The following is a 27,821-nucleotide window of genomic DNA, read 5'->3' as shown; positions in this document are numbered from 1 at the left end:
CCTTGCCTTGGGAGAAGGCTGAGCGGCCGAGGAGCCTTGAAGATGTTCCATCCCACATGCGCTGGTGGGCCACATGCGGCCCTTGGGCCAAGTGTTGGGCAGGCCTGCCTTCTTGGCTTCACTGTTGCTGCTGGGCCAGGGCCACACTTATGGACAGGGAAAAGGAGGCTTTAGAAGAGGCTGGCCAGCTTGGTCCTCCTCACAGGCCAAGGGAGGCCATCCCACAACAAGAGCTCTCAGAGAAATGTATCTAAAGCCATGTTGCTTCTCAGTCCTGCTCAGAAAGGAGGGCCTTGTTGGACGATGCCTCCCAGACGTTGTTCCCTGTCTATAAAAAGCCCTGTGGCTGCACTGGAATGGAGACAGACTGGGCGGCAAAAGAGGAGTCCCGGTTGAGGTGCAAAGTGAGGTTCATTTGTGTGGACTTTGAAACTCCTCCAATGGCCCCAGGGTCAGAAGGCACCTGCCTGCCTAAGAGAGATCCTCCCCAGCACACCATCTTTACTCAGGACTGAAACAGCATGCAGGCACCTGACTGACATCTCTAAGGGTTGCCTCCTCCTCCTCCTCCTCCTCTTCTTTTCCTTCTTCCTCTCCTCCTCTTCCTCGCTTTGAAACTCCTTCCCTGAGGAAGAAGCCCGTGGAGCTTGGAAGGCTTGCAAGCAAAAGCCCGGAGTGCCTTTCGCTGGGTGGCTCCTGGGCAGAAAGGCCGGGCCTTGGGCGCTGAGCAGCAGCAGGGAGCCAGGGGCAGCCCGGTCTCCTTCGTTCCCCGCTCCTCCCGGGCGTCGTCGTCCCTTCCCGGGCTGAGGGGCCCGTGGGGTCGGGAGGGCAGGAGGCGAGCCGGGCCCCCCTTCCTCCTGGAGGATGGGGCGCTTGGGCTGCTACTTGGGGGCGAAGGCGTCTCTCTTTCTGGGGCTGCTGGTGGCGGGGCTGGGGCTGTCCCTTCTGGTGCTGGGCCTCCTCTTGGGGCGCTGCGCCCAGCAGCTGCAGCAGGGGCAGAGGATGCGGGGGCCCTGGGAGGGCAACGCCACCCCCCCGGGCCCCCCTCCTCGGCCCCCGGGCCCCTGGGACCTGCCCCGGCTGCCTCCGCACCTGGAGCCCCTGCACTACTCGCTGCTGCTCTGGCCGCCCCTGGGCCCCGGGCTCCCTCCGCCCCGCGCCCACGCCGGCACCCTGGCCCTCACCCTCCGCTGCCGACGCCCCACCGACACCCTCCTCCTCCACGGCCACGGACTCAGCCTCCGCCGACCTTCCCTCTGGGGGCCCCTCCGGGAGGGAGAAGCGGGAGAGGAGGAGGAGCCCCAGCCCCCGCCACTGGTCCCCCTGGAGGAGCTCTGGCAGGCCCCCCGGCACCAGTACTGGGTGCTCCAGCTGCGCCGCAACCTCAGCGCCGGGGCCCTCTACCGCCTCCGCCTGGCCTTCCAGGGCCAGCTCCAGAGCCAGCCCCACTTCCACGGCCTCTTCCTCAACGCCTACAAGGACCAGGGACGGGACAGGTGAGCCCCCCCCCCAGCATGCCTCCCTCCCCCCCCCCCCCCCCCCTCCCCCCGACGGCACCCAGAGAAGGGACCCATTCCTCACCATCATCATCATCATCACCAGAGTAGTGCCCAGAGTCAGCATCCAAAGGGGGCTCAGCAATGGCTCCTCTTCATCCTGGAGAGAAGTGACCAGTGGGGTCCCAGAGGGTTCTGTCCTGGGCCCAATGCTATTCAACATCTTTATCAATGACTTGGATCACAGAATTGAGGGCACACTTATCACATTTGCAGATGACACCAAATTAGGAGGAGTAACTAATACCCCAGAGGACAGGATCAATATTCAAAATGACCTGAATAGGTTAGAAAGCCGGGCCACTTAGGGCAGAGAAATGAAATGCACAGATATAGGATGGGGGACACCTGGCTGAATGAGACTACGTGCAAAAGGGATCACAAGTTGAACATGAGTGAACAGTGCAATGCGGCAGCTAAAAAGGCCAATGCAATTTTAGGCTGCATCAATAAAGGTATAGTGTCTAGATCAAGAGAAGTAATAGTGCCACTGTATTCTGCTTTGGTCAGGCCCCACCTGGAATATTGTGTCCAGTTCTGGGCGCCACAATTCAAAAAGGACATTGAGAAACTGGAGCGTGTCCAGAGGAGGGCGACTAAAATGCTGAAAGGTCTGGAAACCTTGCCCTATGAGGAACGACTCAGGGAGCTGGGGATGTTTAGCCTGGAGAAGAGAAGGTTAAGAGGTGATATGATAGTAAATATTTGAAAGGATGTCACATTGAGGAGGGAGCAAGCTTGTTTTCTGCTGCTCCAGAGAACAGGACCCGGAACAATGGATGCAAGCTACAGGAAAAGAGATTCCTCCTCAACATTAGGAGGAACTTCCTGACAGTAAGGGCTGTTCCACAGTGGAACACACTTCCTCAGAGTGTAGTGGAGTCTCCCTCCTTGGAGGTCTTTAAGCAGAGGCTAGATGGCCTTCTGTCTGGGATGCTTGGATTGAGAGTTCCTGCATGGCTAGCCCTCCAAAGAACCAAATATGCCTCATGGTGGAGGATGGGAGTGGAGGCTTAGTGGACATGTCCATGCCACTCCCTCATGTCTTCTAGCCCTTGCGTTCTTTGTTTCTGCTGCTTCCCCCTCTCTTACCATGGAACTCAGCACAATGATAGCTTTGGAAAAGTGACAGGGAAGAGGAGGGTTTTTTTTAGCCTGTTAGCATTGTGCCACAGAGTGCCTATTTGTGTGTGTTTCTTTCTCTCTCCTCCCCCCCCCCCCCCCAAACTTTAAGGAATTCATTCTACTGACAGACAGGGAACACTGGCAGAGTAAATGCAGTTTTTCAGTTGAGGGGCTGCCCCAACAATTCAGTGGCATTTCCCTTTGCCTTTGTGGTGTTTTTCTCAGCTGTGGGAAGCCCATGTTCTTCCATCAGGGGCCTCTGCAGAAGCAGATCTTGGAGGACTTAGTGCTTGGAAGGACAGCTCTCGGAATCTCACACCCAGCATGCCATGTGGTAGGGGCTTATGCTCATGGAGCGTATGTCGGGGAAGTACATTGCGTCTGTAAAGAAACGGAAACAGAATGTCAGTGCTGCTTGAACCACCACAGCAGAAAACATGAGGCATAACACAACAGAAGGAACCCAGTGGGAGATTTTAGTCTGAGAATCCCCCTGCTAGTACGGCCAGTAACCATGCTGGATGGAAGAAGTAAAGAGGCTGTGTCCCACCACATCTTCTCTGAGTCCCCGTTTGGCCATCTGCTTAGGCTCACGTCCTGATTCAAGTCCAACCGACAACTAATATTAACTTCTCAGTGGGAGAAGTGGCTAATGGCAGCAGAGAAGAAACTGAGCGTGAGTGTCATGCTTCACCACCTCAGGCAGGCACCCATCCCATCAGTAAGTAGAAGCTTACTCCAGAGGCTACTCTTTACACTGCAGGCAGGAAGGCAATATCTGAATAGTCAGTGAGAGTACAGTCTACAGTAGGCATTCATACGATAGCATCAATAGCAATAGTAGCTTCATCTATATACCACTCCATACCACCTAAGCAGTCTTTAAGTGGTTTACAACTGTAAGCTAATTGCCCCCAACAAGCTGGGTACTCATTTTAGTAACCTCAGAAGGATGCAAGCCTGAGTCGAGCCTGAGCCCTTGGCTAGTACTGAACTCGCAACCTTATGTAGAGATACCTTGTAGCACCTTTGAGAGTAACTGAATGAAAGAAATTGGCAGCATGAGCTTTTGTAGACTTCAGTCTACTCCCTCAGATGCATTTGGTGGACTGGTTGTGAGTGAGTGGCTGCAGTCCAGACATTTAACCACTGCATCACCAGGGCTCCCGTTTTACAATACATTTAGTTCAATGAGAGCTGATCAAGATAAAAGGACATATGGCAGTGCCCCACTCTGCTCCTTCTTGGCAGGGGTTCAATGTTGATGGTGTATGTGTGAGAAATCATCAAACTACCCCCTCTCCAGATCACAAAACCTTGCAGCTGGTGATTCAAATACACATCCTTGTGGAAATAAGTGTTGTTGAAATTAGTAGGTGTTAATTGTAGGAACTGAAATTTGAACAGCAGTGACCAGCCCTGTAGAGATACTGGTTTTACTGTGTTTCTTTTAATGTTTCCAGCCATGTGGATTTTGTACCTTAATTCATCCATTTAAATTAAGGGGAAACTGTTTGTAGCCTTCCAGATTTTGTTTGTGTTGCACTTCCCAGAATTCCTTACCCTTAGCTGTTCTAACTAGGGTTGAGAATCTACAACAAACAAGCAAAGCAAAACACTCACCCATGCAGTTCTTTTTCCTACCCTTTCCCCATCATCTATCAAGCCCTGAGAAGGGCTAAAGCTGCTTACCATGGGGAGGGACTGGCAATTCAAATGAGGAAGAAGCAGCTGATGGCAGGGGTTAGACTGGATGGTCCTTAGGGTCTCTTCCAACTCTATGATTCTGTGGTATACGCAATGCCATTAATCATTCATGCTGATCTAAATCAAATCGTGCAAATGCCATTTTGCTACACTGAAATTAACATGAGTGTACATCCTCCATAGTTAGTGCTCAAAAGAACACAGAAGTTGTTTATTCTTGATACTGTCGCCCTAAAACAGACAGGTAAGATAATGTTAGGGTTTGTCCAAAGCCGTATGACATCCATTGTACTCTTTCCCTGGCAGAGGTTGGTATCAGAACTGACTGGTGTCTTTGTACCTTATTTTACAGAGTTGGGGGAAAAGGTGAGATACAAATAAATAAAATAATAAGAAAATATACGCATGCAGATTGACTTACTAGATCATGCTGGGGAACTGCATGTGAAGCAGTCTGGGGTATACATGTATGCATACATGCACTTTGGGGTATGAATGTAGAAGCCTGTTTCCACATGTAAGGTTGGATCAAGATTACTCAATTTAACCTAATTCATTTTATTAATTTAGATTACTGATTGCATCACAACTACAACCATTAGATGCAAGGAAGGTTTATCCATGCTTTGATGAGCCTGCTATGAAAGCTACCTTTAATATAAGCATTGTTCATCATCCAAATTATACAGCACTTTCCAACATGCCAGCTATAGGTAAGTCAAGAGATGGAGATCATAGTAACAGCAGGATGGTCCTACCAATAGCAGTAACAGTAATTTTTTTATCAGTGTTGTGGTTATTATAGTTGCTAGAGCCAGGGTGAGAAAAATCCCAGGTGCATGATCACCTGGGTTCCTAAAATTTGAAGCTGGCGCCTAGAAATGTGAAAGATTTTGTATAATACTGATATTTGTGTTGTTGTTACTGTTGCCATTGTTTTCCTGTGTTTGCCTTGATGGGTGGTTTATCTACATAGTCATTCTTTATTTATTTGCAAGTATTTATATATTTCACATACCCAAAAATTACATTTATTTATTTATTGGATTTCTATTCCACCTTTCTCCCAAAATGGGATCCAAGGTAGACATCAATAAAATGTAACATGTTTTCACATTCCTATTCTTCCATTCATTGAGGAGAGGCAATCATTTCATCTTCTTATTTTCCTAACTCATCTGTGTGTGTGTGTTTGGTGAACTTTTCTATAACTGTTAGTACAAACTTGCTGTCTGCTAGCCAGGCTGAGTCAGTGTGAAAACTGTGTAGCCTCTTCCATTGACAGCCCCTCAGTTTAAACAGCCAAGAAGAGCTGCCTCAGATTTAATGACTCCTACTGTTGCGTATGGAAATTTATAGACAAACATTTATTTTGGTTATTCTCACAATATCCTGAAGTGGCAACTGGAATCTATACACATGAAGATTCTTCAATGGGATCTTGAGCATCATTTGGTACAGTTGGCCCTCCCCAATTGTGGACTTGCCATATGCAGACTGGAGTATCAAAGAATAGCTCTACCCTGTTCTCCCTAATGGCGGTGTGTGCCCAGGTCCATGCTAATCTGCCATTGGGAAGAACGGGACTTGAAGTCCCACATTTTTGTCCTCCGCAGAGGTTCTGGAACAACACCCACCCACCCCCGATACAAAGAGCTGACTGTTTTTCTGAAGTTGTTCTTAGTATCCAGAGAACTTAACACTCGGAATAGTGTGTCTAGATGGTACTGAAGGAACAAGTGATTTTTCATTCTTTTTGGCTCTGACATTCAAATATATGTTTGTATAGAAAGAAATTAGTTTCAGTGTCTGGGTGTCAATTGAACTATGTGAGTTATCCAGCAAGGTTTTAATTAAATAAAGTGATTCAAATGTTCACCCAAATAATTAATATAGCAATGTTATTTGAAGAAACAAAATGTAACTTTTGACATCGTAGAGCCTTATTACCTTAAAAAAGTGAGTTGAGATGCAATGATAGAGAAGCGTGTTACCCCAGGATCCAGCCATCAGTCACCCTCCTTCAATTCTTGATATCAGATTTATACCATAAAATAATGTTTTAGGCAGGTAGCTAAAAGGGTTTTTTCCAGTGCAGGAACTCAGTCATAATATATTAGGGAATAAAGATGGCTCAGCATGGGAGAAGCCAAAGGCACTTAGACAAGATGAGATCACTCAGGCTTGAAATCAGCATAATTCCTTCACTAAGGATTGTGATGGTGAGAGCTGGACCTGGAAATTGCTTGCATACCACAGACAAAGGGGATTTCCTTCTGGGAATGAAACTCTTTTTGTTTGAGGATATTCATGCCTATTGCCCAGTCGTTCTTGCATATCTTATTCCATTCTTCTTCCCTGGGAATGCAATTTAAGTCTTGGAAAAGCCATTTAACACCTGAAACACTGCCCCAAGATCAATTTCTTGCTGAAAAGACATGCAACTGATTGCAATTTGGTCCAGTTGCAATCAGGTAGAAACGCTTGTCAGAATCAAGACTCACTCAGTATTGCTGTCTGTGTCACACAGCAAGCATACTGGGTCACATCCAGTTCTCAGCTTTCCCTCAGATTGGAGCCTGGCTTCTGGAACTGACAATGGCCCATTGCATCTATCCAAGATCACCTTTTTATATATCTTAGTTCTTGTAAGTACTTAGCATGTTTGTTGATTTCCCCTTTAATAAACAAACTAAACTAATCTGGAACTTGTTTCTGGAGTTCTCTGGGTTCAGAACTGGTATACAAAGGCTTAAGATCACAGCTTTCCATTACCGTAACTCTCTTGCCACTTCCTTTCGAGCTAAATCAGTTTCCCTATTGAAATACAATTTGTGGGTGCCCTCTTGGAACCTCTTGCAATTTAGGTAATAAGCAGCTTTTTGTTTATCCCTCTGTGTGCCATCAAAGCACTTCTGTTCTATTCCTGAGGGAGACAGTCATAAACGTGTGCCTTTTGCCCATTGAAAAAAATCATCTGGCTAAAGGCATGCTGTTACCACTGTCTCCCTCTGCAGGGAGATGCCACGAGAGAGGTAAACGGAAAGCCATTTCAGCAAATAGGCAAATGCATTTAAATAATTCTTCCTTTAACATTAAGTCACTATGCAATGTAGTCTGATTTGTGTGTCTCTTTAGGAAAAAGATAGATGTTGAGAATCCTTTAGACAGTTGAAATGGGAAAACTTGTGTTAAATGCCTCTAGCTAAGCTTGTCATCTATACAGAAGAAACAAGTTTGATATTAATACCTCATGTAATTCTTTTTATAGATGTGTCTGAATATAAGGATGTGAATGAGAGCACACTGAGTGCATTGGTAAATGAAACTACACCAGTTAATTGGACGGTCACAACATTTGGAACAACACCAAAAATGTCCACATATCTCACTGCTTTTGTGGTCTGTGAGTTTGGTTATGTCACCACAACTGAGAGGGGCAATGAGGTGAATACGTCTGTTGAATTTATGATAGACATTAGCAGCAGCACATTCATGCATTTGGGACTGGATTTTATTTTATACAGTGTGTTCCTAGTTTTAATCCACTTAGGAAATTTTAAATTGATGAAACAGGATACCAGTGTTATAAGGACGTGCACATACATGTTATGAAACTATTTTACTTTTAAAGTTTATGCTATGTATTTGTTCCCATGTATGTATATACATACACTTACAAGCATTTGTGTGCTGGCTATAATTTAAAAGTTTTCTGGATATGGTGCAAGCCATTCTTGTCTTGGACTGAGATGAAGAAAAATAAGGTGGTGGGAGAAGTTATACTTAATTTATGAATAATTAAATGTATAATGTAATTCTCAAAAATTAGTTTATAACTACGCCCCCACCATATTTCCCTCCACTTGAACCCAGGTCAGAAATACCTTACACCTTATCCGGATTTGTTTAAGTTCAACATCAGTCTTCAGAGAATCATTAGTGACTCTGGTGCCAAACTTGAAAAAATTACTATTTTGTAGTAATTTTCGCTTCTCGGCCTTTTGGCTAAGATCAAGTGTAGAAAAAATTACTATTTTTGGACTATTGTAGTTCAAAATAATAACTTTTCCAAATTGGAAAATTTGGAGAAAGTGTTCAAAGCTACATGAGCACTTCTAGAGTGTTCTGCCTTATCAAATGTCCCTCACTTACAGGACATGTGTGTGTCTCTGTGTGCATGCCTTCAAGTCACCTGTTGACTTAACACCATGAATTTCATAAAGATTTATTAGGCAAGAAATAGCACCAGAAATAATTCTGTCAGTTCCTTCCACTGAAATACAGTGGTCCCTCCACATTTGCTGGGAACAGGGGTGAAAGCTCTCTTTCAATGTGAGAAAACAGCAAATAATAAAAAACACTATTCTTTTTACCTAGGAAGACACCTCTCCAGGAGTCCCCAGGTCCTCCAATGCAACTCTGTGGTCAACATCTGCCAGAAGTTGATCATATAATCATACTGGAGGACCTAAACATGGCTAGAGAAGTGTTTTCTCCAGGAACTTCTAGGTTCTCCAACACAACTCTATGGTCAACTTCTAGCAGAGTTGCACTGGAGGACCTAGAGATTCCTAGAGAGAACATATTAATCAAAACTGCAAATAATCAAATCTGCAAAAGTCAAAGGGCCTCGACAGACCAGCACTAAACACCGGCCTCAGGGCAGAGTGGGGGTGTGGTATCTGCACAAAGCATGCCCCAACACTGTGCCTGACTGCCAGGCAGGTGGCATCACGGAACTCCTTTGGTGCTGTGTCCAGATGACACATGCCAAAAGGAGCGCTGAAAAGCCATGGCACTGGCTGCTATAGTGCCCTTTCCATGGCGCAAAAGGAGTTATTTTTGCGGCTCCTTTTTGTGCTATGGAAAGGGCAGAACAGGGCCATGGCATGTGGTTCCTGTGGCTCCGATCTGTCTAAAGCCGCAATGTGGAGGGCCAACTGTATAGGTTACAGAACTTGGTATTCACTGATGGTCTAAAGCCGCAATGTGGAGGGCCAACTGTATAGGTTACAGAACTTGGTATTCACTGATGGTCTCCCATCCAAGATCAGTTTCCAAAACAGGATCTGGTCTCTTTTGAGTATTTAGGATACTGATGCTTAAAGCTGATTTAGCATGTTGTTAGGAAGAAGGGAGAAGGCCTTTCCCCCTCATTTCTTTGTAGAGCAAGCAAAAGTGCATCTCCACTAAACTGATACAGATAGAGTGCTTTAGCTGTCTAAGATTTTGTGTTTTTTTGAAACAGAACTAGAGATGTGGTTATACATATAATAGAATTGAAGGCAATGGAACTTAACATTGGTGATGCAGTTTTCCTGCATGCATGATATGAAGGAAAGAGGGCAGGATTACAAGAAAGCGGATAGGCTACCCTGTGTTCATACATTATCTTTTTGCCTTGCCCAAAGGTGAGAATTATGGACCCCACCTGATGCTGCCCTACCAACATTTTCTCAACATTATCTATATTAGCTAGGGCTGCTGGGTCGGTCTTGCAGTCCAACAATACCTGCATAGTTTTTTGTGGGTTTTTTGGGCTATGTGGCCATGTTCTAGAAGAGTTTCTTCCTGATGTTTCGCCAGCATCTATGGCTGGCATCTTCAGAGAATGCTTGCCGGAAAAATACCAGCATACTTTATCTTAAAGCTCTTGCTTGTTCAGCCATTCAGAATGGGGGCAATGGGAGGGGAAACCATGTGTAAAAGCTGGGAAAACTGTCCAGAGGATATTATGGGAAATGGGATTTGGTAATCTGGGGGATCCCATGCGGGTCAGATTTGGCTTCAGGGCGAAGGTTCTCCATTGTAGTCTAGACACCACTCCTCTTCATATATGATTCAGTTCTTTATTTATTACTCTGTTTTAATTAAAATACTTGTTATTAAAATTTGTAATACACAAAGAAAACATACAACATACAACAAAGTTACATACTCACATATAACATCTCCATATTCTTATTAACAAAAATTTATTCTACTTCTTAAGATCCATCCCCATTGCCCCTTTAAAAAAAACAAAAAATGAAAAATGAAGAATCTTAAACACAGTTAGAAAAATTAATCAAAAATAAAAATACAGCTACATAAAAACATGATAATTTCCCTCTTCTCTCAGAATCTATGGCGGGATACAGACGGGCAGGGGAAGACGTCTTGGAGGTGTATTCTGATGAATATGGAGCTTCCAGACCGCCCGCCCCGGGGGCGTGGCTCAGGTGTATGGGGCTTCCACATGGGGGGCAGTGAAGACGCCTCACCTGGGGCCATTTCTGACCCGCAGTTTCCATACCGCCGCCTCGGAGGACGCCGCAAAGAGAAGCAGCTTCCTCATGGGTGGCCAAAAACGGGGCTTTTTTTTCTTTTGCCAGCTGGCGGATGCGCCGCTGCACAGCTGCGGCGCTCAGCACCGGCGGCAGAAAGCATATGTGCACATTTAAAGCACCCAAGCCCCTTTAAACTTTTCCCCCCGCCCTGGCCAAGAACAAAGGTGGTCTCCTGCCAGCTGGTGATCAGCTGGTGTTGGCATCCTTGTCCGCTTGCACATTGCCAATGTCACCAGCATCATGGCTGCTTCCTCTCCTTTGGTCCCCGCGCTCTTGCTGAATCTGCAATGCACAGCCACAGCTGTCGCCGCTGCCACCGCTGTCCCCCTGCCATCCCCCATCGCCTCCTTTGTACATATGTAAATATTTAAAGTTTTAGCGTTTTTTATTGTTAGGTGAAAATGGCGCAGGAATGTGTGTAGGGGTGCACTTTAAATTCCAAACTTTCCACGATTCTAGCAGCGCATGCGTACATGCAGCTCTAGGGTTAGGGTTAGGGTTAGGGTTAGGGTTACGAGTCTTAAAATGTGCTGCAGCTGTGCTGCAGCTTCCACACCTGCATGGCAGCTGACACTGCAATTAAAGCCTGACTGCAAACTGCGCATGTTCCAGGACCCCGACTTATTATGCGACGCAGCAGACACGGAGCTTTTAAATGGGCAACTTAAATTAGTGGCGTAGCAATTCTGGCGTACCGGTGCAGCAGCTTACAGACGGAGATGCGCAGCTGCGCACTCTATAGAAAAGAAGCGGGGAAAAGCAGCACCTTTTTAATGCCGCTTCTTCCCGCTTGGGGCGTGCGGGCGGCGTGTTCATGGCGGCATTCAGGTAAGGGCCGTCTGAAGGCTATACCTTCATGACGTCATGAACACACCCCTTTTTGCCCGTCTGTATCCCGCCTATATGTGTTTCTCCTAAGTACCCTTAATATTGTTGGTATGAAATATAAACCGACTTTCTATTTTCTTTTTCTTTTTTATAGTATAAACTGAATAAGTTGACTATCCTTATGCATAAGTATGCAAGGACATCATTATTAAACTTTATTAACACCATTATTAAGCTTAATAAACACTAATAATATTTTTCAATATCTTCATTATTCAACATTATTTTATTTGAACTGAATTGTAAAATATTTGCTTAATCCTCTATATCTCAGATCCATAGGTTGATATCTCTATTTGGTGCTTCTTCAGAAAGTCTATAAGGGGTCCCCAGGTTTCTAAGAAACTCTTCTGACGTCCCTTTATTTAAATTGGTTAATTTTTCCCATTTCCACAATTTCCACTACAGTAATTTCCCCAACCATTCCCTGTAATGAAGATTGGACCTACTTTGACCCAGATAATAAATTGCTCTCATGAGTTGCAGCCGTAAGAAAGCTGCTTTGTTACCCCAGAGAGTGTTTTGGGGCAAAAGTTCTAGGCCTTGTGAGCACTTTTCCAAGGCTGGTTCTTCTCTCCCAGAAAGAGAGAAGGGATCAAAACCTTTCAAGCAGTGATCTTTGACCACCCAGTTAGGGAGACTTTGCAATGAATTAAAAACAATTACACTTTATTTAGAAAAAGAGAGGGGAGGAAAGAAAATTGGCACTCTTGTAACTAAATAATATGTTTTAACATTAGCTTTTGTGTACTACAGCTCATTTCTTCATATGCAACATCATTAGAATATTGAAATAGACTACAAGTGATGGGCAATAAATGAGTGACACCCATACCCACCCACACCCAATATAATGAAATCAACACACAGTCAAATTACAGACTGGCCACATCTTTATTTTATTTAAAATAACTGTGTGTTATTCCACCCTACCAAATTTATGATAATGTACAGATGGTGCATAAAATCCAGCAGACTAGAAAAGAAGTAGGGTAATGTATAAAAGCAGGTGGGAAAAAAACCTATGCCTTAACTATGAAGTGGAAGGATGATATTAGGAAGCCTTTTAATGAGGCAAAATTGCCAAACCCAAAGGTTTTGGATCTGGCAGAAAGAACCAAAAGACTGAGGAAAAGGAATGGGTTTTGGTGGCACAGAGAACTATCTTATGTAGGACTGCTATTTTTATTCCATTTTTTGCTATTGAATTTCATGGAATTTCTTCATGTTTCAGTAAATTCTTTGTCTATATTTCAACGCTAATTTTCTGCAAACTCTTTCTAATATTTATTCTGCTATCTAACACCTATCGTGTCACCAATATGGAGAAAGAAGGCCATCTTTTTTATTAACAGGATTTTTATGCCCTTTGAAAGTAGCTCCTGACAATATCCATCCCAGGTTTCTTTTCTCTTTGGAGAAGGGGTATTCGAAAAGGGTTAGTATAGCCTGGCTTTCACTGCCACCTGTCCTCCTTTGTTATCTGGGCAATACTGATGCTATTGCCATACAGTATTTAGCAGATTCTTCATCTTACATATTCATTCTTTTGAATGGATTTACAAACACATGCAAGACTAGAGAGTTTATCACATGCAAAAAATAAAGCAACTTACCCCTGCTGGGATACAGTCACTTACAGGAATTATCGCACAAAAAATGCCACCGATGCTGCCAGGTGACTGCATCCCAGCTGCATCCCGGCTCCCAGTTGCCCTTAGCCCACTACCTTTCAAAAACGGGAACTTTCTGTGTTTGTAAATCAGCCAGCTAAATGCGGCTGGGAGCCCGGATGCAGCCGGGATGCAGACACCCAACAGCATCAGTTGCATTTTTCGTGTGATAATTGCCGATTGTATTCCATAAGCGACTGTATTGCGGCAGAGGTAAGTTGCTTTATTTTTTGCATGTGATAAACTCCTAGGACATATTGTTTTAAATTAGAAATCTGCAGACTATAATGGAAGAAAATATGGTTGCCTATGAATAACAAAGCAGTTTGAACTGTAGTCTAAAGTATAATAAAACTGAAAAAAGAATCTGTTCACACTACATGAGAAATATTTTCAAAGTAGAAAATATAGGTAAAAAGAGCCAATTAACATGGAATCGATTCTCATTAGCTTTCCAAAATAATAATTTCTATGCATTTTGACAGATACGCATTTGGGCTAAGAAGGATGCAATTCAAAAGGGATTTGCTGAATATGCTTTAAATATCACTGGACCAATCTTTTCATTTATGGAAGATTTATTTAACATCAGTTATCCTCTTTCAAAAACAGGTATGTTTGTGTGTGTGTGTGTGTGTGTGTTGTGGTTTGAGCATTGGACTATGACTCTGGAAACTAGGGTTCAAATTCTGGCTTGGCCGTGGAAACATTGGATGACCTTGGGCAAGTCACACGCACTCATCCTAAGAGGATGGCAATGACAGACCCACTCCAAAGAAACCTGCCAAGAAAACCCCATTATAAGTTCACCTTCGAGTTGCCAATATTCAGAAATGACTCGAAGGCACACAACAACATCAACAACATATATAACCACATCCAGATATCTTAAAATATCTAGAAACTCCCAAACTTTGTTGGTGGTCATATGGAAATGAGTAAGCAATGGTAAGGCATGAAAGAGGTGTGTAATATTATAAGTTGCAAACAAGAAGTTGGAAAGACATGACATTAAGATATCCCTTCAGCTCTCTGTTGTTCCCACTGTTGACACTGATTGTAGTGGTTTGTGAAGAATCTAAGGGAAACACCTGGCAAATACGCTGCCTGAAAGGAAATAAAAATTTTCATTAAAAATCTGGGATCAGTATATTGTTAGAAATCTGAAATCCCTATAAGGCTTAGGGTTATTCGGGTGTGAAAAAATGATGGTTTTTGTGGGAGAGCAGCTATTGAAGGTCTCCAGAGTGTGCTCTATGTGTCCTCCTGGCCTCTTACCGCTGTCCATCCCTGCTCTAAGATATTGAGACTAACCCCCCCCCCCCATCTTTTGTTGTTATTGTAATGTTTTAATTGTATTTTTAAACTCTGTTGTGATCCCACCTCGATCCAATTGGGAGAGGCGGGAAGATATTAATAAACTCTGTTATTATTATTGTTGTTGTTGTTGTTGTTGTTGTTTCTACTGGCTGTATTTTACTGTGGAATTTATCTGATAGAACTGGTCTTTTCCATCATCAACTGGTCTTTTCCATCATGGCTACATTGGCATCTAGCTACTGTAACTGTGTAGTGTATGTGCACTCAGTAGTCAGATGGTTGACCTGGATATGTCTTACAGTAGTGTGTACTTCTAAATCTTCCATCCACGATTGCTCAAGGTAACACATTAAAATGTGCAAGAGCAGACATTTTCCCTGTACTTAGAGTGCCCTTGGAGCTTTGAAATACTCAATTTTTGCAGATATGTAACTTGAGTGGAAACAGAAAATTGACAGATGCCATATGACAAAAGGTAACAAGACTTTGTAGCAGCTGCAAGTGAAATTTGAAAGTCCAGAGCCTTAATATGTTGGTTAGTACAAGATCTACCCCTTTCAAAACCATATGAAGAAAGCAGCAATGGAGAGAAACCTAGATCAGATATAAATAGGCTTATTTACAGGTCTGGATGCACTTTTGATAGTTAACCAGATCAAAGGGCTGCATGCATTGAAAAGAGCTGAAATGATAGAGCTTCAGTGGGCATTAGCATTACTTTTCTCATGACACCATTCTGTTATACATAATGGGCCATGGAACAGCAGTGGCTGGGAACCGACAGCAGAACACTATTGCTTCAGGAGAGCACAGAAACAGGGCTTGAAAGTTTACATGACTGTCTAAAAAGCACATTGCTGTTTTTGAGGCACCCTTTTGATTTCAACTAACTGGACTCCTCTTATATTTTATTGCCCTTGTATGTCACCAGTGCAACATAGAGATAGTTATAAAGACACGTTTTTCTGCAGATAAAACACAGGGAAAGGACACAATTGTTGTCTTAATATTGTTGTCAGCCATTGAAAATCTTAGTAGATGATATAGAAAGTGGAGAAGTACTCACACACGTATGTTACATACTGTTAAATCCTTTTCTCTCTCTTTCTATTAAAATCAATGTAGATTTGATTGCACTACCTGACATGGGAGCTGGTGCTATGGAACACTGGGGACTAATGACTTTCCAGGAAAGCTCTTTACTGTACCAGCCACAAGATAGATTCATAGTGAAGAAGACGTGGATTTCTCAAATTGTTTCTCATGAGATAGGACATCAGGCATGTGGTAAAATGTTCTGTACTTTTATTCATCTTTTATAATGAAGTGGGTATTTTTCAATTTACTGTAGCTGCTCTTGTTGCAATATAATATTAATCATAAGTACTATCACGTTTCTTTAAAAAAACTGTAACATTTATTGAGAATTTTACACAGTGGTGATAGAAGGCTTGTACACCTGTACATAGTGATGATAAGGATATACAGCTATATATGTATTATTTGTATTTATTAGTCTAATCACAATGAAATAAATTCAGAATGACCTAGACAGATTGAAGAATATAATATCTAGGAAGAACTTTTCTTTTTTTACTGTAAACACTCTTTGACATCCCCTTTGGGGTTGGTGGACACTCCTTCGGAGGTCTTTAATCAGAAATTAATCTGAAACTCAGCAATGGTGTCACTAGGATTGATGACAGCCGATATGGTAACTCATGGTGTCATCCGCTAATGACCTCCTCCTGTATCACACCATACAAAATCCCTAATAATGGTTTTTGCACTAATGTTACTCATAAATCATAATCCCATGTATCACTGAATGTAATGACAATGGTTGAGACAAAAACAACACGCAAAATTTAAATTATACTTTTCAATTATAGTATGAGATGTACAGCCTAAATATATTTACATGTAAATAATTTCATGAGTGAAAATGAAACTTTGGTAAGATGGGATGTTTTTATAGAAAAAAAAATTAAATAATTATTTTTTTAAAAATATAAGTTAAATTTTATCATTTAAATTAATATTTTAAGAACTTAAAAAATCTGAGGCCTCTCTTTTCTTCCCCTACTGAGCCTCACCCCACTCACCCCAGTATTTTAAAGGGACACAGATGAACACCACAGCCCATTTCTGCCAAAAGGCAGATGTTTGGGAAGCAGAGTTGTAACCCCCTTAGGGTGTCATTTGGTGCAGTCCACCTCCCTAGTGATGCCTCTGTCTTTCAGGAGTGCTTTAGTTTTGTATTCCTACAGGGCAGGGGGTTGGGCTAGAAGGCCCTTGTGGTATATTTTAACTCTACAGTTCTGTGGTTCATTGATCTAGGTGACAAACAATCATATCTGAGAGTGAAACAAGATAAAACAGAAACCCCAAACCCAAAATGGAAAGAAAATAAATTAATAAAATTCTAGCTCATTGAAAGCTAGCTCATGTGATACTGCATAAAAGAACAGCCAATAAAAATGTTGTGGACAGCCAAATGGATTACTGAACCTTCTTTGAGAGAGAAGCAGGGGATTCTCTCTTGCATTTCATTTGATCTTTTGATATAATCCTGGAAGCCTCTGTGAACTGGGTGTTAGCAACACCATTTTATGATAGTTTGATGCATACTTGCAAGTGATAGTCAGAGAAAATAGCACTGGGTTACTTTGTGCCAGCAGCTTGGCAAATGTGTTGTGATTACCAAAGGGCAATATTTTGTTCCAGTATCATTTTACATCTGTATGAAGCCATGGAGGAAGTCACCAGGAGATCAATGTTTGCTGTCACCATTTTGCTGATGATACCCAGCTACTTTTTCTGTAACACTGGAATAAGGAGAGGCCATTCATGTGCCAAACCAGAGTCTGGATATAGTGATGGGTTGGATAAGAGCTAGTAAACTGAAATTCAATCTTGGGGTGAGAGAAACTTGGTGGGTGAGAGCCACTGAGATCTAAAACTTTATTTCTGGGAGCTTGTTTGTTTTACATGGAGTTGCACTCTTTCTGAAAGAAAAGATATGTAATGTGTTACAGTCGGCCCTTCTTATACACGGATTTTTTATACATAGATTCAAGCATCCATAGTTGGGAAATGTTCAAAAAACGTATAAATTTCAAATATCAAACCTTGATTTTCCATTTTTATAAGGGACACCATTTTGCTATGTCATTAAATTTAATGGGACTTGAGTGTCCATGGATTTTGTTATCCACAGTGGATCTTGGAACCAAACCCCAACGTATACCAAGGGTCCACTGTACTAGCATCATTGTTGTTCATGGAGATCCAAGTAGCCTCCATGACAAGAATTCCTGAAAAAGGGTAGCTGGGGGCACTGAGACTCAAATTCATGACTGTACTGCTGTGCCTGTAAGGTCATGACTGGACTACTGTAGCACACTGTATATAGAGCTGCCCTTGAGTGTGGTCTGGAAGCGGCAACTGGTGCAGCATGTGAATGAGGAACTTTATTGGGGACATATTATGTCAACAATGTAATGAACTGCACTGACTACATACTAGCTACTGAACCATGCTCAAGGTTTTGTCATCAACATATAAAGTCCTAGACATCTAGGTAAAGCAACAGTTGCTGAAATTCCCTCTTCTGCATATCTATTAACAGTACAGAAGCCCTCTCCAGTTTTCATTCTGGCAATCCTATGTGTAAAAGTGTCTAGGCGTGTCTTCTATTTTTTTTTAATAAAGTATCGGAAGAAAATCTGAATACCAATAACATACATTTTTGTTATGTCAAAAACAGCTGCAGAGCAGTTTGAAAGTGGGCTATTATGAGAGTGGAGGGGTACCATAGGGATGAACTCTCTTCCTTTTCTCCCTTCTCTCTCTCTGTTTTGGAGAAAAAATAATTTCCCCAAAGCTTCTATTGGAACTTTCAGGGGCACTTCTATGAGACAATGGCAGGAGGTTTCACTGGAAATGCAAAGAGACACTGATAAAGTGTTCCTTGTTGGGGCCAGTTTAAGGACAGAGTTAAATTATCCCTTCCTAACCTGCACAGTCCAGAGACTGAAATTGTACCATTTACATAACAGAAAGTATGCATTAATTCCATTAACATATATCACATATAGTTTGAGCCTTGGAGACAATTGTATTTGGAAATTCAGACCTCTTCTCTCTCTCTCTCTCAATCTCTCTCTCTCTCTCTCTTGAACTGCTTGACTGAGGTTTTATTGTTTTTCTAAAGCTTTATCATCCAAATTCCTACCAACCAACATACATTGTAGTACACCTATGCATATTATATTGTTAATATCTAAGCATATTAAGTAAAGCCCATCTCTCTTGTCAAAAGGACGGGGAAAGCAATTTGAAAGAAATTATTTAAATATTTTTTCTCTTCTTATTTTTAAGTGGTTTGGAAACCTAGTCACTATGGAATGGTGGAACGACTTATGGCTTAATGAGGGATTTGCTTCGTATCTTGAATATCTAGGAGCACATTACATTGACTCCACAGTGTCGCTGGTAGGTGTCAACTTATTTTCATGTATATGATACCCATCTATCATATAAATGTTTTGTATTTAGTGTCTAGACGTTCTTGAGAACAGTGATGTTAGTGATGGCTGTAGGTGTGAGAATGTGCTGTCAGTATACTGTGCTCCTTGCCACCAGTTGGTACTAATTCTGCCTTCTTTCTGCTGCTGTGTCTCCTGCCTCGTCTCTTCTCATATGAGCTTCAACTTTTAAACTCAGTTTGTAGAACCTAATCTTACAATTTCATACCACTCTTTAAGAAAAGAGGTCCCCACAGACCAAATCTTTCTTCCAGTAATCTTGCTGTCCTAAACTGTAATCACTAGGCGGTCCAGTATCCAGCAGATGCTAATTTTAGTTTATTATAGAGAGGGAAATTTGTATTAATCAAGAATTTATCCAATTCATAATCTGTCAGACTATTAATCTAGGTGTGCATGGTTCTTTCAGTTTCAAATTATTGGAAGGAAAATGCAAACTATATTTTTGTTTATTTGGTTTTGAAATGTTGTGTGTTTTGTGTGCCTTCAAGTTGTTTCCAACTTATGATGACTCTAAGGTGAACCTATCATGGGGTTTTCTTGGCAGGATTTGTTCAGAGGTTTACTATTGCTTTCCCTGAGTCTGAGAGCATTACGTGTAATCAAATGTGCATGACTAAAAATGCATTTTAATTGAATAATGCACAGAAAACCGTTTAGTTGGAGGTGAAAAATGCATAAATTAGAGAAATGTGCAAACATATGTAAATTAGGAAAATAACATACCAAAATTTGCATGAATTTCTGTGCAGGAAGGTGGGGAAAATAATATATACATTGTTTGGAATGAGAATATTTGAAAAGCATAGTGAAAATTAAATTGACACGTTCAGTTCCCTAGTAATTTAAATTTTTCTTAATCTTTCTCCTGTAGATGTGTGGTTCTGAGGCTCTGGTGATGCCTTGAGCAAATGGATATTCTGTCTGTGAGACATAATGCAGATAAACTACATTATTATGCATGGCCCTTAAACACAGTACAAATCCAATAGCCTGAATGGATGTTTTTAAGAGGAAATGCAGAATGGTTAATACATTAAGAATATAGTATTGGGAATTGCATAAAGGTGGTCTTTGTTTATTTTAAAGTAAATATTGATATTTTATTGTTAATTTCAGGACCAAATCTTCAGCTCTTCTGTTTTGTTACCTATGTTGGAGTGGGACTCTTTAATAGAAAGCCAGTCTTTATCAGACACACGTGAAAAACGTAAAGCAGATGAAATAATACACCTGTTTGGTACAGTAACATATAAGAAGGTAAAAACAGAAAAATCAAAAATTTATTTTCAATACACTATTGTACAAAAATATTACACAAGAATGAGAAAAGAGAATCTGCTGTCTCCACCGAACTCTGAATGGCGAAGCCTATGAGAAGAAGAGTTTACATATCAAGCTATCATGGACAGAAAGAAAATGAAAGGATCAGGACCAGTGTTTATAGAAACACATTTCATTCAAATAAGTTAATTCAAGTCTTTGTAATGGATTAAACAGATTTGAAATTGATTGTGATAAAACAAAGCCATGGGTGCAAAACAGGAGAAAACCTACTTCCCCACCATTGTAGCCAGACTCTATAATCTTGGGTATGTGTGCTTTAGAAGCCATTGAGTCCCCCAGCATGGGTGCTTACTTTCCACCTTGTGGAAGAATTCAAAAATATAGCTGTGTTAGGGGTGAACACACCACCCCAAATGAGCGGTTCCACCCTGCCCTGCCCCTTTCAGCACCGGATTGGGGCCACAGCAACCGCACGCCACAGCCCTGATCTGGCACTTTGCCGGCTCTAAAAGAAATGGCAAAATGCCACTTCTTTTAGAGCTGGCCAAAAAGGTGCCATTGCCACCACGGCAGCACTTTTTGGTGCTCCTTTTGGTGTGTGGTGTAAAAATGCCATGCCAAAGGAGTGCCGTGATGCCAGCCACCATGCAGTTGGTCAAGCGGTGTGACACTGGCATGGGGGCAGCGTGGGGGCATGCATTGTCCAAATGCCATGCCCTCATGCTGCCCCCACACCGCTGCTTCAAGCTGGTCTGTACAACCCCTTATCTGTAAAATCAGTACGCAGAGATATTGTAGCATCTTTGAGACTACCTTTCTTTCAGTTAGTTTGAAAGGTGCTACAAAATCTTTCCACCTTGTGGCAGAGTTCAAGACCTTGTGGCTCAAAGGAGAATGCTTAAATAAGAAAAGTCTGAAGTAAGTACATTCTACTACAGAGAAACATTCTCCTCTTCTTTTTTTAGAAGGGCTTTAGAACAGAAAAGTTCTGAAGCACCTACCTCTCCTGTGCTCATTTAACTAGGCCAAAATATTCTCACAGGAAAGAGGATGAGCTCATATTCTTGCTTATTGTTTATGCAAGTTGAGTTGAACAGTGCTATGAGGCTAAGAAGAAGCATGTATAATTCTTTATAATTATGGGAAATTCAAATACCGTTTCTGGTATCAGTTGTGAAAAATCTGTTACTAATTGGTTGCTGAGTGTTTTCCTATCATAAATAAAACATTTGGCACTTGTCCTCAAATAATGATATACAATATTCTGGTTTCTATTTACCATACATATGTTTGGGAGAACATGTTTTATAATATATAATATAATCAGTTTTTGCATTTAATAAGAAAACACAACTTTGAATATAATGCTACCAATGAAATGTCTGTGCAATTAAGAAGCTTTTCTCAATCTTGCTCCCTCCCTCTTTCTCTCAGGGGGCTTCCATTATTCGGATGCTTTCCAGCTTTTTGACTGAAACACTGTTTTTCAAAGCACTCCATGTGAGTTTTTTAAAAAATTATTTTCTCAAAAAATGTCTTGTCACTTCATTTTTGTTTTTTCAAATGTACTGTCACACTAAATAGAATAATGAGGACACTTGTTTTATTTCAGTCATATCTGAATGAATTTTCCTTTTCAAATGCCATCCAGGATGATCTCTGGAATCATATTCAAAAGGTACTTAAATTGTATATGGTGTTTGCTGATTTTCTTAGTGCATGAATTGAGGCATTGTTAACCTTAAAATGGGATTTGAACCCATAATAATGGAATCTTTGTTTGATCACACATCACCATCATCAGAGGGCCATATTCCTCTCCTTAAACCATTTCAGCTTGTTTCCAAGTCAGATCTAAGATGTAATGGCTTATTTCTGTTTCTGCTCAGGGCTATACTAATGTTTATGATTTCTTTTCATGTTGTAGAGAATCAACAGCTGATCTAAAACACACCTTTGAATAGACATGAGAATAATAGCGCGCTGGACTAACAACCTGAACTAAATGTCCCTAACCAGTATTAGGAAAATTGTATCCCTGGATACACCAGGCAAAGGGAAGGTTGCCTTGCGATGGGAGGTCTTGAGTCCACTTCAAGGATTACTTTACATCTGATATATTACCATGACTGACTGTATAATTGTGGGAAGTAGTGACGGGCCTAGTTGGGAAAATGGGATCTCTGCATTCTTGCTCAAGTTAAAATCTAGAACAAGAGGATTAAAAAGGACTGATGTTTCCTCTCCCCCCAGTTTTTCAAAGCACTCCAGGCACTAAGCTGAGTTGTCAGAGGCTGCACCTAAATGATACCTCATAGCTGAGAGCAGTTTCCTCTCACATCTTTCATCACTGCCATATTGTTGAAATCTCTGTCACTTAGCAAGGAGACTAGTGTTTTTCTGGTAGTTCTCAATTTCTGTTACAGCCTGGAAGAAGTTTCCACTGTCCAACAAAAGGGGTGACTGGGTACAGCTCTGTTATCTGTTGTCAGTTTGTTTCCTCATTTAGCTTTAGTTCTAGACTCATTTCAAACGGAATACTTGAGAATACTACTTTGTCTTTGTGTCAGAACTGAAACAAACAATCATTTTCAAGCTGACTGAGATCTAACCAGATCACCTTTCCAAATTCTGTTAGGTATGTCACCATCAGGCAAATAGTTTGTGTGCATGAACAGTGTGCTGTGGAGGGGGGTGGGCATCAAACACTTCAGAATGACTTCAATGCGCTCTTGTCCAGTTCAGACCATTAGTGGAAGATTACTGGGTATGATCTTTTTCTGAGTATGGGTTAGATCAAACTACATGTCACATTTAATACAGTATTAGGAAATATTCCAGGATAATTAACTGACAATTTACCAGATGAAATAAGAGTTATTTTTATCAGGACCACTGCTGTGATTTTAGTTTTCAGCAAAAATGAAAGAGACATACAGCTAACTGTGAGCATAGGAGGCAAAGGGTCCCTTTGGTTAAGCCTTTGCTTACATGCTACAGCTTCAATGGAAACTATCCACCACCACATTTTAAATATTAAGATGTATATAATTTCTAAATACATTTTAAAATGATGGATATTTAGGCTCTTAGCCAGGTAGGAGACTGAATCAAGTTGGCAATTCAGGACCTTGGATAGCTCTCTGCTCAGGCAACTTGCTCTGACGCAGTCTGGTGCTGTCTTTCAGCCAGAGCTCTGTCTCCTTCCTAGTGTAGAGAGTTCAGAGCACTTTTAATAGTCTTCTGGCTTGCAACCCAGCACTTCTTTGCCCAAAACAGCCTCCTCCTTGTGTGTTGCCCATAGTGAATGAACAGGCATTTTGGGCATTTGAGTCTGCTGCATATACTGTAAGGAAAAGTTTTTTCATTTTCTTTTTAATTTTTAAAAATACTTTTATTATTAAAACAACACATATACTACACCAGAAACAAACACATGAACAATAGCAAATACACATATATACAAAAATTCATAGACAAAATGAACTAACACAATTACATATCCACAATTTTTCCAAGATGGAAAAGAACTTAGCACTTTTGTTTGGATGTTTCTTTAAGAGTTTATCTTACATGGCCACATTTCCATCTGTTTTGTTTAAATTCTCTTGCTACTTCTCATCTAACCTTATGGAATTACTAAATGGTATTAATAATAATAATAATAATAATAATAATAATAGGATCTATTTATATGCCGCCTAATCACTGAGAATTTAATCAATCCCCATTTTATAGTTGCTTATTGTTATTTTCTACCATTTATTTGTTGTCTTTTTCTATTAATTTCTTCCCCTATTTCTCTCTTTCTAAATATGTAAAGTATGTTATATCAATTAATAGTCGGGAGATTGGACCATATAGTTTCCCAGTAGTTTATGTGAGTCCATTCATCCTTGAGTTTATCCATTTTCATCATAAATAATAAAATAAACTTTATTCTTATACCCTGACTTTCTGCTGCAGTAATCAAGGTGGCTTACATGACTAGAATATGTTGGAATAATACATACTTTCAATAAACAAATTGACCCCCCCCATTTTGAAACAGGATTAAGTACAATACAGTTTAAAAAATTAAACCTGTTCAAATCATTTCAGCTAATTTAAACTGCCGGATTTCATTTGTAGGTAACTCTTTGATTTTCCATTTTTGTGCATATTGGATCCTCACAGCTGTCACCATATTTAGTATCACTCTCCAGTTTTTCTTTCAAATTCTTTTTCCAGAACAGATGTTATATTCTATTTAAAAAAAAAAAGTACTGGCAAGGGAAAAACCTTCCCCAAATTTTTCATCATGTGTTTGTGTATTTCTTTCCAATATTTTTTAGCCTTGGAGCATTTCTACCAGATGTGGGGGAAAGTTCCTGTTTTTTCTTGGCACTTCTAGCACTCCTTTTTGTTTGGCTTATACATCTTGCTTAGTTTGTTTGGTGTAAGGTACCAGTGATGGAGCATCTTGGTATACAAGGGAAAGTTTCACAGGTGCGTACAGTTGAGGAATTGTGGTCAGTGGAGACCTCTGTTTAGAAGTATCTCAGTCAAAGGGATTCCAGATGCCAGAAATTTCATTGCCTCAGCCAGATCTAAGATCAGTATTCTCATGGTTTGCACTGTTGGTCCATGTGATCCATACTGCATGCTCAGGGATGGAGTCATCATGGAAACTTTCCTTTGTGAAAGCTGAATGCACTGCATCTTTACCATTGTATCCAATATTATATACTCAAGAATCTTGGGACTGTTCATGTATGAATTCACTTGTGGTATTTTAAATACCTACAAAAGCAAACTAAACTGTATTCTAATCCAGAACTTTTGTTGAAGGTAATAGATGGACAAAATGACATCCATTTGCCAGCAAGAGTAAAGGCTATAATGGACACTTGGACTTGCCAAGTTGGCTTCCCAGTTCTGACAGTAAATTTCTCCACTGGGAATATCAGTCAAGAGCAATTTTGGTCTGAAAAGGTTAAAAACAACACAAAGTAAGTCTTATTTGGTGCAAATATATTTAGTTTCAGTGATTTTATATACTAATGTGCCTATTTGAATTTGCACTGTATTGAAAACTAGCAGTTATGTGGCAGTTGACCATGTGCTAAGGATTTGCTTACTATCCCACTACCTACTTTTAAAATATTATTTTAAAAAGCTACTTTTCAATTATTTCCTTTTTTTGAATCCATTGCCACCATAAATTATTAAACCCTTTATTTTGTTTATGTTTACAGTAGCTAGGTATAGACTTAGATGAAACAGAGATAAATGTCTATATTTTAGTAAAACAAATATAATAATAAAATTAATATAAATGTATAAGAATATGAATATTTTATAGCAGGGTTAATATTATTCCTCATTACCATTTGTTACTGTTTCTTTAAATACATATTTAATAAATAATAACAGTCTTATAACTCTTGCTTGTAAGCCTCATGTGATTAAAATAAACATTCTTGAGTTGGCACAATTTTCATGATATTTAAAACTAAAAGTGGTTTGAATGATAAACTGAGAGATATTAAAATTTACAAGAAAATGTTCCTAAATGAAAGTTATGTGATGTTTATATACTTATATGGGTTTTAAAAAATATCATTTTTTTTGTTTTGTTTTTCATTGAGTAACACTTGGATAATTCCAATTTCTTGGATACGAAATGGAACTGTGCAGCCTTTAGTGTGGCTTAATGAACGTAGCAGTAAGTATTTGCCCCTTTTAAGAACTTAAAGTGTATACTCTTTGCAACATGTAATTGATTATGTTTTATAGGAAACTATAAACCCAACTATAGTTATTTATATAGTCATTGTGATCCATTTGTGTGATTGAAGTTTTGTCGTCATCCATTTTTAAATTTCAGCTGAATTTCCCAGGGTGCTATTCAGCAACTTTCCTTCCTATGTTGCTTGGCTGTCCCAAAAGAATTACATTGTAATGTAATTCTTATAATGTTTTGTGTCGCTAAAGTTACGTTAAGCGGAAGTTAAAGAGCGTGAGTAAACTGCTGTGATGCAATTGAAATCCACGCATGTGTGCATGAACACAACCATTTCCTAAACAATCACAAGAAATAACGCCTAAGTGTGAAACACTAAAGCTCAATAATATCGTTCATGTCACGCTATTGCACAAAGATGTGCAAATATATGGTGCCATAGCGCAAAAGTATTGGAATTGGCAGATAATGTGATAATCGCGGGAGTGTGTCAAAAATGAGCCTGGTGTGATAATCTCTGTAGCTGACTGGAACCCAAAATAGGAACACTCCACATTGCTTCATTAAAACAACAACAACAACAATGGTTTTGGCATTTGCTTTTCAGTAGTTTTTCATTGGCTTGTACATTTGCTTCTGGGAAGATCCTTTCCAGGACGCACATGTAATATACTGTGATGCAGTTTAGAAATTTTGGTGTAGGGACAGTTCAAAACTAAAGGTAACTAATCCTTTCTGTTCTGTGTATAAAGGCATTCACTTATTCCCATAGTTTGAGGCAAAGGCTATGATTAACAGAAATAATAGAATTATAGAGTTGGAAGAGCACCCAAGGGCCATCCAGTTCAACCCCTTGCCATGCAGGAGGATACAATCAAAGCACCCCCAACAGATGGACATCCAGCCTCTCTATTTAAAAACCTCCAGAGGACACTCCACCATACTCCAAGGCAGCATGTTTCACTGTCGAACAGTTCTTACTATCAGAAAGTAACTACACCTCCTAAGCAGTCATGAAGTAGCTATCCTTCCTTTTTTTTTCTATACCAGGAATGGGAATGGGAATTGCTGCATAAATGCAAAGAAAGTCACTGCTTATGTCCATATAGAATGTAAAATTGCCAGAAATTTTGAAGCAGGCAGTGGCGAGGTGTGTTTTGGGAGGAGGGGCTGAAATTATTTTCATGTCAAACCAAATTTACTTTATTGTTTCAGCAGCATAAAATGTTCCGCTCACAATCTAGTTAGCATATAAAATTGTACTCTGGCATATTTTACACACACACACACACACGCACACACACACTTTGTACAAGTAAAATTGTTAATACACCCTATACAAATGAGAGGGCTGCATCCTAAGCTATTTAAAGACATTTATCTTGTTTTTCTTTAATAGGAAAGTTAGGGCAGAATGGAAAAAGAAACATCAAATTTCCTGGTAAGGTGCTTAGGAAACAAATAGTTTTGTGGGGGAAGCAAGCACTTATTTGAGGCCACTGCCTAGATAGAGCCAGATGCTATTTTGCCTTTGGTGTCCATGAGTTATATTAAGGGACTACAAACTGTGTTTGTTGAGCTGTTTTGTGCCTCAGCTTAAGATTCAGGCATCATCTTGTTCGTTATACAACCCTGCATGTCAAACTGCTATTAAAATA

General features: G+C 40.6%; 1 protein-coding gene and 1 pseudogene across 1 annotated transcript in view; both read left to right on the top strand.

The window, feature by feature from the left end:
• The first annotated feature begins 971 nt into the window (after window positions 1-971).
• LVRN (laeverin) overlaps window positions 972-27,821 on the top strand; it is a 46,554-nt gene continuing 19,704 nt past the window's right edge. Inside the window, exons 1-11 of the mRNA XM_042455921.1 lie at window positions 972-1,496; window positions 4,959-5,101; window positions 7,660-7,835; window positions 13,767-13,893; window positions 15,727-15,881; window positions 18,985-19,098; window positions 20,271-20,411; window positions 21,873-21,938; window positions 22,051-22,116; window positions 25,269-25,429; window positions 26,069-26,145. Coding sequence (XP_042311855.1) covers window positions 1,003-1,496; window positions 4,959-5,101; window positions 7,660-7,835; window positions 13,767-13,893; window positions 15,727-15,881; window positions 18,985-19,098; window positions 20,271-20,411; window positions 21,873-21,938; window positions 22,051-22,116; window positions 25,269-25,429; window positions 26,069-26,145 — 1,720 coding nt within the window. The 5' untranslated portion in view covers window positions 972-1,002. The remainder of the gene's footprint in view (window positions 1,497-4,958; window positions 5,102-7,659; window positions 7,836-13,766; window positions 13,894-15,726; window positions 15,882-18,984; window positions 19,099-20,270; window positions 20,412-21,872; window positions 21,939-22,050; window positions 22,117-25,268; window positions 25,430-26,068; window positions 26,146-27,821) is intronic.
• Window positions 8,377-8,492, top strand: LOC121924514 (annotated as a pseudogene).

Source organism: Sceloporus undulatus, chromosome 2 (genome assembly GCF_019175285.1).
Source record: "Sceloporus undulatus isolate JIND9_A2432 ecotype Alabama chromosome 2, SceUnd_v1.1, whole genome shotgun sequence".
Lineage (NCBI taxonomy): Eukaryota > Metazoa > Chordata > Lepidosauria > Squamata > Phrynosomatidae > Sceloporus > Sceloporus undulatus.
The sequence above is the reverse complement of the archived record's forward strand: the minus strand, read 5'-3'. Positions and strand labels throughout refer to the sequence as shown.